Source organism: Acanthochromis polyacanthus, chromosome 1 (assembly GCF_021347895.1).
Source record: "Acanthochromis polyacanthus isolate Apoly-LR-REF ecotype Palm Island chromosome 1, KAUST_Apoly_ChrSc, whole genome shotgun sequence".
Classification (NCBI taxonomy): Eukaryota; Metazoa; Chordata; class Actinopteri; family Pomacentridae; genus Acanthochromis; species Acanthochromis polyacanthus.
The window spans coordinates 15,459,069-15,473,324 of NC_067113.1; the positions used below are offsets into that span (position 1 = coordinate 15,459,069).

At 40.0% G+C, this 14,256-nt stretch overlaps 1 protein-coding gene across 1 annotated transcript in view; it reads left to right on the forward strand.

Annotated features, from left to right (window-relative positions):
* dlgap2a (discs, large (Drosophila) homolog-associated protein 2a) overlaps window positions 1-14,256 on the forward strand; it is a 212,484-nt gene that overhangs the window by 152,455 nt on the left and 45,773 nt on the right. Inside the window, 1 exon segment of the mRNA XM_051945125.1 lies at window positions 7,518-7,732. Within this exon segment, the coding sequence (XP_051801085.1) occupies window positions 7,518-7,732 (215 nt within the window).

Here is a 14,256-nt window from a genome sequence, read left to right on the forward strand (position 1 = left end):
CTCTGAAAGGGTTTATTTCCCTTTCCCTCTTGAGACAGCTCTTCACAACACTACTACTGTGAAGGGTTTGATGAGTTTTGACTGAATTTGTTTCTCTTGTCCTGTCCTTCAAAGATTTTATCAAAACGATGGACACTTGACACGGTTTTATGTAAAATCAAGTTAACACCACAACGCTTTGGTCAACTCTGAGATATTTCAATTACTACTGGATGAATTGGCATGAAATTTGTAGAGACAGTTACAGTTCCTAGAGCATAGATCATTCTAATTTCAGATTCCCCTTGTGCTCCAGTAAATTTTTTGGTCTCCAGTCAGAAATATCTCATCAAGATGGGTGGTGCAAACTTTTGTGCAGTTGTTCATTTTGCAGAGATGATTAACCCTCCATATTTTGATGATCTCTTGACTTTACCTCCCACCAGCTTCTGCTCAACTTTGTGAAATGATCGCGTACTGGAATTCTGAACCAAGATGTTAAACAATCAGAATAACTTATCAGAAAAAAATGTTTTGCCACTGCATTCTTTGCCTCAAGTTTAGTGTTAGAGTTGGATTCAGAACTGGCTGTGCTGCTTCGGGTAACTGTTAAAATCAAGAGGACAGGATTGGAAAAACACTCAGTAGCTTGTAGTTTCCTTTTCCTTCTATTATTGAGGGTGCCTGTTTACACTTCCATGCTAACATCTGATAAAATAAAGTGTCAGTAAACAAACAGCATGAGGACGAGATTTCCATAGAGACTTCTAAATGTTGCACATGTGGTAGTATATGTGTGAAAGAGGAACACGAGAGAAGAAGTCGTTGGTGGGCGTATGGTTGGCGTTCAGACAGAAAAAAACAAGCGAAAACGTACCTGTTCCAACACACCCATCGTGTCCGTGTAATCTTGTGGGAGGAAATGAGAGGCTGCAGGCTGGTGGTGGGTGGGATTACCAGTGATTGAACCTGTAAGAGCTCTCTAATTCTCTCTCTTCCTCACTCTCCATCTTTCTGCACTGTATCCGTCCTGCATGTCTTTCTCTCTCTCTCTCCCTCTATATCCCTCTCTGTCTATCTCACTCTATTTCTTCACTTAATAGCAGTGACTTATGTTTCTTAGTGGGTGTATAGATAGAGCCGCAGAGTTAATCAATGAAATGCACTGCTGCACTGCAGGAGGATTGGCTGAGGCCTCCCTTGCCCCACCACCCAGCACACACACACACACACACACACACACACACACACACACACACACACACACTTATACACATCACATTCCTGTTGGCTTCCCACAGAGCCGCAGATCAAATCACTGGAAGTAAAGGTAGACACACAAAGCTAATATGCCAATGTCTGCACAATCCTGCTATGAGATGCCAGTGAGCCGTTTCACCGAGTTCATTTATTGGCAGGAAGTTTTGCAATAACCCCAAAATACTGACTTCATTGCGATACCTGCTTAAATATATCAATACGATACCACAGTGAAAACAACAGAAGTAATTTTACATAAGTTACATATGGCAGAAAATGGAATTAGTTTTTTTATTGTTTTAAAAAAACTAAAGAAAATATATTAACAATTTAAATGCAGATCATTATGTTGCTAATGATTTATAGGGGATAATCAACTTACGTCAGAATACCGTTCCTATGGCGCAAAGTAACTTGATATTCACCATAAGTCAGAAGTTGCACACTGTGACGTATGTGGCCTAGAACCAGCGAATGAAAATGAAGCCGTCTTCCTGGCATAGCGTCAAGTGATGACATATTTGTCCACTGTACTCGCCAACTAGTTCCCACGTGAAATTCATCGCATGTCGGAATGGTGGAACAAGACTTTCTTGATAAATTTATGGGAGATGGTGACAAAACCCCGAAATGCAGTAAGTCGAGAGCATTGTAAACTGAGAATCTGGTGTATATTATTTACCATAATATGGAAAAAAAAACATCCTGGCAGAACTGACCAGCTTTTCAGATATTTATGTCTCTCCAGCTTCACGTTTCACAGTTACACAAGGTTGAATAAGTGTGGGCACTACTTTAGTGCAAATTTTAATCACCCACTTTCACTCTTACTGCAAAAATTCAGCTTATGCTTCATGAACTATTACTGATTAACTGATGTTGTTGTTCTGCATACTTGTGAACACTCAACTTTTAGCAGTTTGCAGGCTGTAGTAAAATTGATGTGGAAATGTTAGTTAGTGGGTTAACTCCTCTGTCAAGGAACGTGGTGGAGTTATGTGACGATCAGCGGACAATTGTCCATCTGCTTGTTTGTCTGTCTGTCTGTTTGCCTGTTAGCAACATTGCTCAACAACAGACCAACAGATTTGGATGAAATTTTTCAGAGAAGGTCAGAAATGGCACAATGACCAAGTGTTTAGATGTTTGGCAGTGATGTGGATTATATTCTGGATCCACGGATTTGTTAAAGATTTCTGTAATATTACAAGGTCGCCACATGGGGTCACTGTAACTATGACAATAAGTGAACACTACATCAGCTGCCTGCTGATGATCAAATGATTGCGATCCTACTACAAATCCACCGCTGTGGACTTATCAGGACTTAACCATTAGAAATGATGCAACTGATTCAATTGTGAGGGTGTTTCCGAGTCCCATCAATTCCTGCCACACGCTACATATTTAGGTCATCCCTGTGCTCAGTGCAAGGCCATTTTGTTGTAGGTATATCTATATGAAATGACCACATTCTGTGGTGCCGTCATTTTTGCCATGATTTGTTTTTCAATATTTGAGCCATCGGAAATGATACAACTGAGCAGCCTTGGCGGAGTACTGCATTCTCCGAGTGCTTTTCTTGTTTAAAATATGAAGCCAAATTAAACAGCTGTCACTGCCCTTCGTTGCCTCCTCAAACAGCACTGGTGAATTAGGTTGCTCTTTAAACAAGTGGCCATGGCTGTCAGCTAGATACTTTGCCAAGCTGATTATGTTGACTTCCCTGGTCAGCATAGTTAAAGCTTCTTTTACAGACAATGTACGAGAGTCTGACTATGTCACCAAAATAATGGTAAAATTTACTTTTTGCATCTGTTTGACAGTTTGAGGATGGTCGCCAAGTGCACTTGTACTTTGCAGAGATGCTTCTGGTTTTGTCACCATGAAAGCTGCCCTGTGCCTATGAGAGAAAGAAATGTTGCACCCACTATGCCTGTAGAGAATAGAAGCAGAGCACTGCACACACTCGCTGCCCTGCTGTCGCAAAACAACAGAACTCATATAAAATATGGTTTCTATTAAAGCACAGTCATTCTTTAAGTATAGGCACTGATAAAATGAGATGTCGTTTCATTTCTAATGACAGGGTATTTTGATACCTTTCTAATGTCGACAGAACTTTATTCGCAACACTGTCATCAAATCAGGTTGGGCTTGTATCAAGAAATGTGGTCAGACCCTGCTGAGCTATAAAAGTCCCATAATAGAACGTAGAAAAATCCTTTTCTCCCAGACATGTTTCTTATTTATTGGACAGAATTGAGTTGATTAAAGGAAATAAAACTTCTGTTACTGTGAAACTTTGAATATGAAACTTTACACTTGTGCTGTGAAGTTTCACACAGCTCCCATAAAAACGTATATTCACAAAGGGCTTCACATCATCATCATAAAATGCACCGCTCAACAAAAGACGATCAGTCTCATGTTAATTCAGGAAGAACAGAGTCATCAAGTCTTCGCAGAACATGCAGTTGTCTGATTTCACACCTTCTCCTGGTGAGATTTATAGGTCAAAGTGAGCAGCACACGTTCACAGGCATCCGAATTTCAGCTCCACTAAGAATGCTCCATACGTCTACACTGCTGCCCACCTTTTTCTTTTTCTTTTTAAATCTTCACAGGGAGACACCCTACTATCTGCCCAGTTTATCAGCAAATCCAAATTAAACAAATCTCACCACAGCTTGTGCCTGTCCTCTGGCGTTCCGTTCATTAATTAGACGTCTAAAAATATCAAACCCCTCCAAGACTTAATTAACCCATCGACTCCATTTGGTTGATGGTGTATGCCTGCGTTTGGAGGGGAGATGAATGACTTTTATCAGTGTGTGCTTGAGCGTGCGTTCGTGTCCGTATGGCTGAGTGCGCGTTTTAGATAGAAAGCATCACAGCAAGCTTATGCATTCCTAATTTTTCCGTGCGTGTCTGCGAGCTTTTGTGCATATTTTTGTGATTGACTTTTTAAGTGTAAGTGTGTGTTTTCGTGCCGTATATGCATATGCTAATAGCACTTTTCATGTTGAAACACCACAGCCTCGCAATGAAATCTGCTAGGAAAGCTTTAAAGACCCACAGAAACTTATGATAATCCCATCAATCATGCTTTTCTCCATGCTAGCTTCACAACACAGACGTAACACAGGAGTCAAAGGCTGCTTTGATTCAGCATTCTCTCTGATTATCAAAGAGTGGGTTGTGATACAGCAATAACTGATCAATTATTCAAGTTGTTTTGATTTGATTTGACTCCTGTTAGAATAGTAATTGTGGATTGGCATGCTTTGATGCTGAGGAATTAGTGTCATAGGAAGCAGTATTTTCCAAAACATACATATAGCATATGAGTATCTTTAATTCCATTGATGGATTTAATGTCTCATAAACGGCTAAAAATGTTTTCTGCTTAGAATTCCAGATGCTTTTCATGCTTTTCCAAGACTGTTTTGATTTTTAACAATGCCTTGCTAGAAGGGATCACTTCTGTTTGTATTTCTTTTCGAGTAGGAATCCCATATCAGTTGCCGTTTTTCCAATAGTGACATTTTCATCAGAAAATGATTAGAGCCATGTGTCTGACGCATTAGTGACATTTGGATGTAGCCTATCTCCTCCTGGCATTTGGCACAGACAGTCAACTGTCACCCAGTTCACTGTGAACCTGTGAATAGTGAGTTAGTCACTGATTTGCCAGAAGGGAACATGTATTTTGAGTGCAACCACACATTCATCCAATATTTTAGTGGTTTTGGGGCAATTTTAAAACACTTCCTGACTACAGAGTCATTGTAAAGTCAAAGAAATATGGACAGGAGACGGATTTAACTCAATAAAATCCAGGCAAGTGTGGATTTGGACTGTTGCGATGTGCTTGCCAGGATGTTAAACTGACATATGGATGTAGCATCAAAGAAGTCGTCAACTTTCACATATAACTTAATGATTGCTGACAGTGCCATACTTTATGAGTGCATGTAAAAGCATGACTAGCAAAGCTTCCGACAGGCAGCCGAGCGCAACAAGGTGAATCTATAAAGCAAAATGAAGCAAGAGATGCCTGTGCTGTTGCCTGTCTGTAGAGGTTTGCTGCACCTGTCTGTGTGTTGTTTTGTAATCATCGGCGTGTGTTTGTAAGAGAAGCTGAGATCCTGACTCAGCTGCTGCCATCACAATAATGCAATTGTGTTGTATTGAAAGAAAAGTGTGCATGCGTGAGAGAGAGCATGTACGAGAAAAAGGAAGTGCGGTACTGTGTGTAATGAGCTTGTGAACAATCATCATTGCTTCATTGTGTGATTGGGTAAAGTTAGCCCAGAAGATTTTAATAAGCTGCACCACCATCTGCAATACAGAAACCTATTAAGGCCATATAATAGCGTTGCTATGTGTTGTGTAATGGCATGTAACATAATGGAGTCGCATTTTTTTCCTCTTTGCGATATGATCATGATTACGAAAACAATGTTGCTCCATGTGATCAGTATTCATATTCGATGACAGCTGCATGTGTTCTGCTTCAAATGAACTCCAATAACAAAAACTGCCTGTCTGCACAAAGCATGTAGGACTAATATCAAAGTGCATTAACCTCCGCTTAGTTACGAGCCTCCAGAGAGCTTCGTGCAAGATGCTCCGTTTGTCTTCCCGTTCGCTCCACATTCAGCCTTGATGTCACTTGTTTGGTGTGAATTATTCCCTCCATATGCAGTAAAGACAGGCAGGGAGTCCAAGTCAGACACCCTGTTGTCACTGTTAAAGCTAAAATAGTGATGCTGATGTCAGAATAGTCAATTACTCGGTTAAATGAGTGGAAGAAAATTGTACACTGCCTACCTTGTTTTGATGGCAGATTTCCACGTGCGATAGCTACAACAAGATGAGTAAAGATAGCTCCTTTTTATCTCTAGTTTCGAGCTTTCTCCTGCCAGTAATTATGATTAGCACGCCGGCCAACTTTACAGCAGCGTCTCAGTCAAGGTTTTCATCAGTTTGTAACCTGGCCAAACCGCAGAAAAGCTGAAATGTCGAGCAGCTGTGGAAGCTGTGTGAAGGCTTTAATGTGTGTTGAAGAAAATGTTCAATGGATGGAACTAACTGTGCCGGAGATAGGGGGCTTCAGTTCCAGTGCATTTCAAATGGCACATTGGTTCATTACTGGAAAATGTTACAGCGCTGTTTTTTTTTTTTTAATGGTTTTGATGTTTGAAAACTGGGGCGTTTAGATGTATGTGGTCCTCTAAGAGTTAAGAGCAATATCATGTCATTTGATAGTGTTTAAAATTTAATGGTTGCTCTGCTGTAGCAATACGGAGGGAGGAATAAAATGAATTTTGTAGAAGATGTAGTGTCGTGGCCTTTTCCCCATGTTTTATGTGAATAGGGATCCACAGACAGGATGCAGTAAGTGCAGAAAAAGGAAAATGTGGCACACTATAGTACTGAACGTAAATTCACCCTCATATGGCAATTTTTTGTACAACAGAAACAAGCTGCTGTAATGTGATTTTAATACAGAACAAGGGGATTGCTTAGACATTAAAGGTTGTTAAAGCTGCTGGAATCTATATACTATATTAAAAGAGTATAAAAATATGAAAAATGGCATGAAATGTGTCATTTATAGTGACAAACAAAGCTAAGCGACTGTTTACCTCAGCTCTACAGGCTTTTTAGCATTGTTCAGCACAAAAATTAACTATTTGATTAAGGTTGGGAACAAATTCGTATATAGTTGTCACAAATCAAATCTATATATTATGTTAAACGAGTGTAAAAATATTAAAAATGATATGAAATGTGTCATCTGTAGTGATAAACCCAAGCTAATTGACTGTTTACCTCAGCTCTACAAGCTTTTTAGCATCGTTCAGCACAAAATTAACTATTTGGTTAATGTAGGGGACAATTTTGGCAGCTAAAGGACTCAATATTTCCCTCAGTAGTTGGTGGAGAGCATAACAGAGCTAAAAGAGAGAATGAAGAAACATTAGTCCAATGATTGCAAATGTTGCTGTGTGTACTAAATATCTAAATAAGCAGCTAATAGCTATCAGGTTCTGCAAAATAGCTTTATTAAGTGATACTTTATCAATGCTTTATGTACAGCCTGTTGCACCACCCACAGTTGTTGCAGCTTTTAACTTGCTTTGACTGTTTTTAGCGTGGGAATCTTATATTTCCCCAATGTCAGTGCACCATCACTACTACAGCATCAGATGTGTACCTCTGAAAACCAACAAATATGCAAGTTTCTGTGCCTCTCTCTAACCAACCAGGTGCCCCAGGATGAGTGGGGGGGTTATCCTGGCGGAGGGAAGGATGATGAGATCCCTTGTCGCCGGATGCGGAGCAGCAGCTACGTCAAAGCCATGGGGGACGAGGAGAGCGGAGAGTCGGATTCCAGCCCCAAGACATCGCCTCAGAAGTCAGTGCGACCAGACGCCCTGGTCAAGGCCATCATCAGACCCAGGGACCTGCTGGACTCCCAGAGGTATGACACATACAGAAGAAAGGTTTCAGTAGTTTAGGTTGTTTGGCTGTTTTTTTGGTTTACTCCTTTTTTTTTCTTGCATGTCCTTGCTTAAGTATTCAGTTTGCCTCTAGTGCTTGAAAAAAGCCAACAATCTCCATCTTAAAAACTCTCATGCTCATTTTAAGAAAGCAAGCAAGTTTAGAATATTTATGTGGTTATGTCATCTTTCTGTTTTGTTTTGTGTATGTGTTTGGGAAAATATATAAATCAGCCCCAGTCAAAATGTAACTATTGGTTTAAGCTTATTCAGTCAGTCTGTGTCTCCTGCTGGGACTCCCCTGGGATCCAACCGGGAGACACTAACTTATTTGATACTACAACTGAGTGGTAGCTGAAGATGAAAAGCTTCAGATTACACATATAGTGGCTTTAATTAACATAAATGAAATGGCACATGTTAAAATCTTTGTCATTCATTTTGAAATACCCTTACAATAATTTGATGAAACTGAATTTCTCAATGCAGAGATGTTCTGTATTTATTTCATAACTGCTCCTATATGTGTTTCTATTTTGAAATTGCGTCTTTATCAGTGCACTTCCTCTCAGCTCATTACCTGTTTATGTTTTGAAAATCATCACGCCTGTTCTCTGCTCTTGCTTATTCCCTTGTGCCGTGTTGCAAGTTTCCATTTCTGCCGCTTGGCCCCTCCACTACATCAGTGTCAAGCCCTTGATAGCTGAACCCTGCACTCATTAGGATTCCTTTATGGGTGTTCATATCAGCTGTAAGAAAGTGTTTGGCACATTCTTCTGGGATCTGTCCTATTAAATGATGAGGAAATAGAGGGCTTTTGTTTTGTTAACTCAGTGGCAGAAGAAAACACTCATAAGAGGATTACACGATGAGACAAGCTGAAGACAATGTCACAGGAAAAGGAACACATGCAACTACGTTATGGAAGAGATACAAGAAGAGTTATTATAGAATTCACAAATCCATTAGATTAGAATGAAATTAGATTATAGACTACTCAGATAGAAAAAAATAAAACAAACTAAGTGCTTCTATGGTAAAGCTGAAGTCTAGGCTTTTCCCCCCCGAAGGTATTTGCTTGGGTTGTGTTATCATTAACATGAATATTAAAATTATCTTGCTTTCTTAATACTGTTCAAGGCCAATTATAATAGAGCTACAGCAATGATACAGTGCAGAGATTACTCTAAAGCTGTTTTGGTCACAAGTGTATTTTCTTATCTAACCTGCCTGCCTTTACTCTCTGTTGTATGTCATGATATTTGTTCATTTTTTTTCAGCAGTTTCTTCTCTGTATTTGCAACACCTTTTGTGCTACCTCACATCCTTCCACCATCTGGATTTCATTCATCTTCTACCCACTTTAATTAGCGATCTGTCCATTACTTCCAGCAATTTTTGATGCTCCATTTTCAATTCCAAATCCATAAATGAAATTGTGATGATCTCTCTGTACAGCCTTATGTGATTTGGGAATTGTATTGTTGTGGTACTTCAGATGGGAAGCTATTACATTGTGTGTGGCTGATTCGTGTTTCCCAAAGTAATTTTTTAAAAGGTGGCAATACAGGAAAGCAAATTCACTTTTGTTCCCTCTTCAAAAGACCTGTTCCTCTTTGATCTCGGCAGAGTGGGAAAACAATGATTACAGCTGACATTCACAAGTCTATTTTAATAATGACACGATTTGAAAGATATCCTAGACCTGCTTTTTCATAACACTGTGTTTTTTGTTTTTTGTTTTTTGTTTTTTAAATCTGCCTTTCTTCTTCTCTATTGAGTGCATCTGCAGTACCAGCCAGGTCTGAGCTGAGTGTTGGCGTCTCCGTTAAAGGCCTGCAGCCTCAGCCTAAATAGCAGAGGTTCTGATCGTACCTTCTCAATTTTAGCCAGTCAGACGTTGTCTTTCCTTTTATCAAAGGTGTAATGGCAAAAAGTGCAGTCAGGATGAAAGAGAAGTGCTCTTTGGTAATTCTTTGACCTGCAGAGTGGATGTGTTTTAAATAAGGCTTTGATTTAGGAGCAATCCGCTTTGAGAATTTGTTGTGGACTTCATTCACCTGTTTTTTGCCCTCCTAAATTCAAATCAGGGCACTTTTTTGCTTTTTTGCAAAGAAAGTCTACTAGGACTGCTATAAAAACCTTTCCCAGTGACAAAAGCTCATGTCTGGGTGCCATATATCCCTAGTGAATTATCAATATACCACTCATAATAGATGAAATGGGTTCAAGCAACCTTGTCTGACCTCAGTTCTTTTTATATTGAAAGTATTCAAACAGTTGTGTAAATATTAAATGACTTGGTGTTGAAGCTCTTTATAAAACTGCGGCTTTCATTCTGGATTCAATGGAAACAGAGTCCAAGTCATGATAAAATGGGAAATAGACTGTTTGGGCTCAAGAAAGCAACAGCTTGCATCAGTCTCTTTAATAGTCTAATAAAACTAAACTCGACAAACAAATGAGTTAGGGGAATTAGGATTTGTTTCACAACCAAAGGTATTTTTAATGATCACTTACTTAACGATTGGCATCCTGACCTCAAAACATTTTACTATGGAGTCAATTTCATTAAGTTATATCAACTTGAATTGGAGTTTTAAATCAGCTAAAGCAGAAATTTGAACACGTTGTTAAGTTAATGAAATTACCAATGCTATTATGTCATCAAAATAATGTTTGCAACTTAAAGGGTTTATCTAAAGCAGTAAATCAGAGTGTGATTGTGCAACAATGCAGAAGCGGTGTGAATAGGTCCCTTGAATTACTTCTTACAGCTGAGGACGTCCTGACACGACATTTTTGGACAACTGATATCACTTGGCAATGCTAAAGTGGCTAAAAGCTTAAAGGAACATTATTCATCAGCATTAGAAACTGAATTATTTCTCAATTAAATGAGATTAATTGTTAAGTAAATATTTAGGCTGCAGATGAGAAAAGGAGAGAAGGAGAAAGCCAGAAGACAAGATGTATGTAATGCTGTTATCCAACCACAGTCACAGCGATGACGGATAAATCTATAAAACTGCAATATAAAAACAATGGAGAAAAATGCAGGCACTGTAGGAGTATGACTTGCAAAATTGTTCTGTTTAAAAAAATTGCTAAGACTTAGGTTTGCTGTTGCTTCTCCCGTTGAAGCATAATGGATGTATATCCTGTTTCATTTCTCCACTTGCAGTGTGTTTTACTCTGTGAGGACTGCGTAGAAAAAATCCTCACAGGGGCTGCTGCGACTTTGGCATCAATCAAGCTGTGCGTTTGCTCAGCTTCTGCTCTGCACAATCCTAAAGGCAAATAATCTGACATAAATTGTCGGCATTATGCAAAGATGACCTTGTGTCTGACCTCGGTGTGGAGTTTGCCCTGTGACAGACACATAGCTGCAGTATGTCACATAGACAAGATCCACATACTGACTAACAGCAATGATTCCCTCCCTGTTATTGTCATATCCTAGTCCCTCACTTCTCAGGCTGCTGACCCTGTACTCGTTTCCATTCAGCAGAGTATTTTTTTTTATTTTTTAGTAAATTGCAACTCTGTCATACAGCATGCCTTTTATTCCCTCGAAGCATTCAGACCGCAGTGGGCAACACCCACAGAATCCACTAATACGCATCGCCGCTGTTAACCTGACCCGCATGAAAACACGCATACACACAAACTGGATTAACAGGGAGTGTGGTGAGTGTTTCTAATGTCTCTCAGTAGAGGAAGAGATACAGAAACCAGCTCTTACTGTCAAATACTCCCCTTTTATGGCAACATAATAAGCCAGATATTCATCCCAGTGGATATATAATGACAAATCGAATGTTATGGATTGTGATCAGGGAGGATCATAATGATATCTGTCAGAGAGGATGTAGTCGTTTGCAGCTTTTAACGGCTCTTTCAGATTATGATGTAACGAACGAGGCAGCTACAGTGAGGTATGCTGCTTTTTTCACATCTTGCAAAGCTTCCCCTCTCTATCCAGTCTGAATAGCTGTAAACAGTGAATGATTTATGAGGATGCAACAGCAGGAAGGGCTATCAGTTGCAGTTATTGTACTCCAAGGCCCCTCTAAATAATGGCTCTCTCAGTGGTTAGACCGAGAGTCTGCTGGGCTCTGCTGAAAGCAAGATATTGACCAGCATGGATCAGGCTGTGTGGCCTGGCTCTCAGTCCATTGACAGCAGCAGCAGTGTTATTGAGTCTGCAGGAGAAGGTTTGTTGGTGCATTCATTTCAAACTCCAGGAGTGTCCCCAAAGGTGTCATTACTGAAGAGTCCTGACACTACTCCTCAACTCGTTTATGAATGCTGTGATGTGGTATTGTCTGAGATTTTTCTGATTGCAACAATTTAAGATTGATTTGGTGCAGCGTTAGACCATTACAGCAGCCAGGTTGAAATCAGCAGATAGTAACTAAAGGTTGACAGACCAGATATTGGTATCTAACTACAGTACAGATATGGAAAATATATGCGCAGTAGTTCAGAAATTGTATCTTGATTACATTTGTTGACCCACTCGTTACATATCTTCTTGACAACTTTAATAAAAAAAAAAAAAAAAAAAAAAGCTGCTCAAGAGAAATTTTGCTCTTCCTCATAGAAAACTGCTTCAGCACAAGGCTGTCTTGAGGTCACTGCAGTTACACCTAATTAACACATTCTATCGTTGTTAAACAGGAAGTAACCCTGATGTTGTCGGCATGTAACTCTGCAGTGGAGCCATAACTCTGGGAACTACAAAATGAAGCTTTGTAACATGGTAAATGTAGTGACAGAATGTATTTTAACACAGACCATGACCTTTCTTTTTTTTTTTTAAACCTAGCAGATGTATCCACTGACAATAGAAGTCAAAATGAGGCTGTCAGTAAAATGATTAAACTGTGCTTGTGATCTGAGATGGGACTAACACTCCACTCTCCTGTGTGAAAGTCTGCTGACTTAGGCCTCCATTCAACCCCTCCTAGTCCAGATGCTGACTTTTGTTTGGCTCTCCACTCCATCATCATTAAACTGGATGGTATCCCAGGTTATTTACCTAATATGTATGGGTATGATCCAGGATGATACAAACATCTGAAAAAGGTGTTAAACCGGATATTCTTTGAAGTCATTCTGTCGTTTAGTGTCATTGTCTTGCCGAATCACCCAACTTCTAGTGAATTTCAGCTGATGGGCAGTCATTCTGATATCCTGTAAGATACTTTGACAGAGTTGGGAATTCATTTTGCCCTTGATGATACCATTGCCATCAATATCCAGAGGCACCAAAGAAACCCATAATTATGATGCTGCCTCCACCTTACTTCACTTTAGGATGGTGTCTTCAGGCTGATGTTTTCTTTCCTTTTCTTGTAGAGCAGCAGCCTCCTCTATAGAGTCCTTTCATGTGCCATCATTTGGTCTTTGACGTCAACTTAGTGTCCACTTCTAGTCACAGTAGTCACCGTACTAAATCATCCCTCTATATGACATTTTATCTTACATCTAAACCATTTCCAGCTATTCCTGATGACAAAGACTTGTCCATACCTGTGTGGATATCTTTTAGAATGTAGCTTTCTCTTTCCATTTCGGCTTTTTGTCCACTAGCAACAGCAGCTCAACCCCACGCCTCCTGTTTCATTGATTGTACAACAGATTTGATAACTCCAGACTCCAATTAGACTTCATTTAAGTCTTAATGAAAAGCCCCAACTCTCTTCTTTTCAGCCATGTACATATTGTGACGGTGGGATTTATGGTTTTCCATACAGGAGCCTCCAAAAACCCCTAGGTTGAGCAAAAAATCCCATGTGAGAGCATGTGCTCCTCTGGTGCTAGAGTGTGGAGAGGGACAAAATCTGTCTGGTTTTTGGTTCCTGAAATCGCCATCCTGGCCAAACAGTACATACTACAAGGACAATCCTTTCAAATACTATAGTAAAGACTCGCTACATTCATATGACTCCGACATTGTTCACCTGGCACATTGTTACGTCACGCGCCAGCCCTTAATTGACGTGGGAACCTGAATCACCCTCCATAAGGCTCAATTCAAATTTATGCCTTGTGCTGCTTCACACACAGCGATTTTAAAACTGCCATTTCTCGGTCATTTTTCACGCTACAGCAACATTAAACATACAGACCTCTTCTGTGACTCATCCTGCCAATCACCTTCCGGTTACTTTGAAGCTAGCATTCACGGTTAGCCCGTAATTAGCGACAGAACGCGACTGCAGCTGACAAGCTGTAAACTGCTGCAGGGGTGGCACTAGGTTTTCAGGACAGGGGGGCTTAGCCCCCAGGAGATGCACACAGTGTGAGTGAACGTTTCATTTTACAGCTAACAATGTTGTGTGTAGCTTCACACCATGGACACCTTGATCAAATTCGAAAATGAGACCTGTGCCATAATATTTCACAGTTATGGCCCTATATAGACTCATAGACATCACATGTGGCGGGGGATATTGATGACCATATCATCTTGTTTTTTCTTGCCACTCTAAGAAGA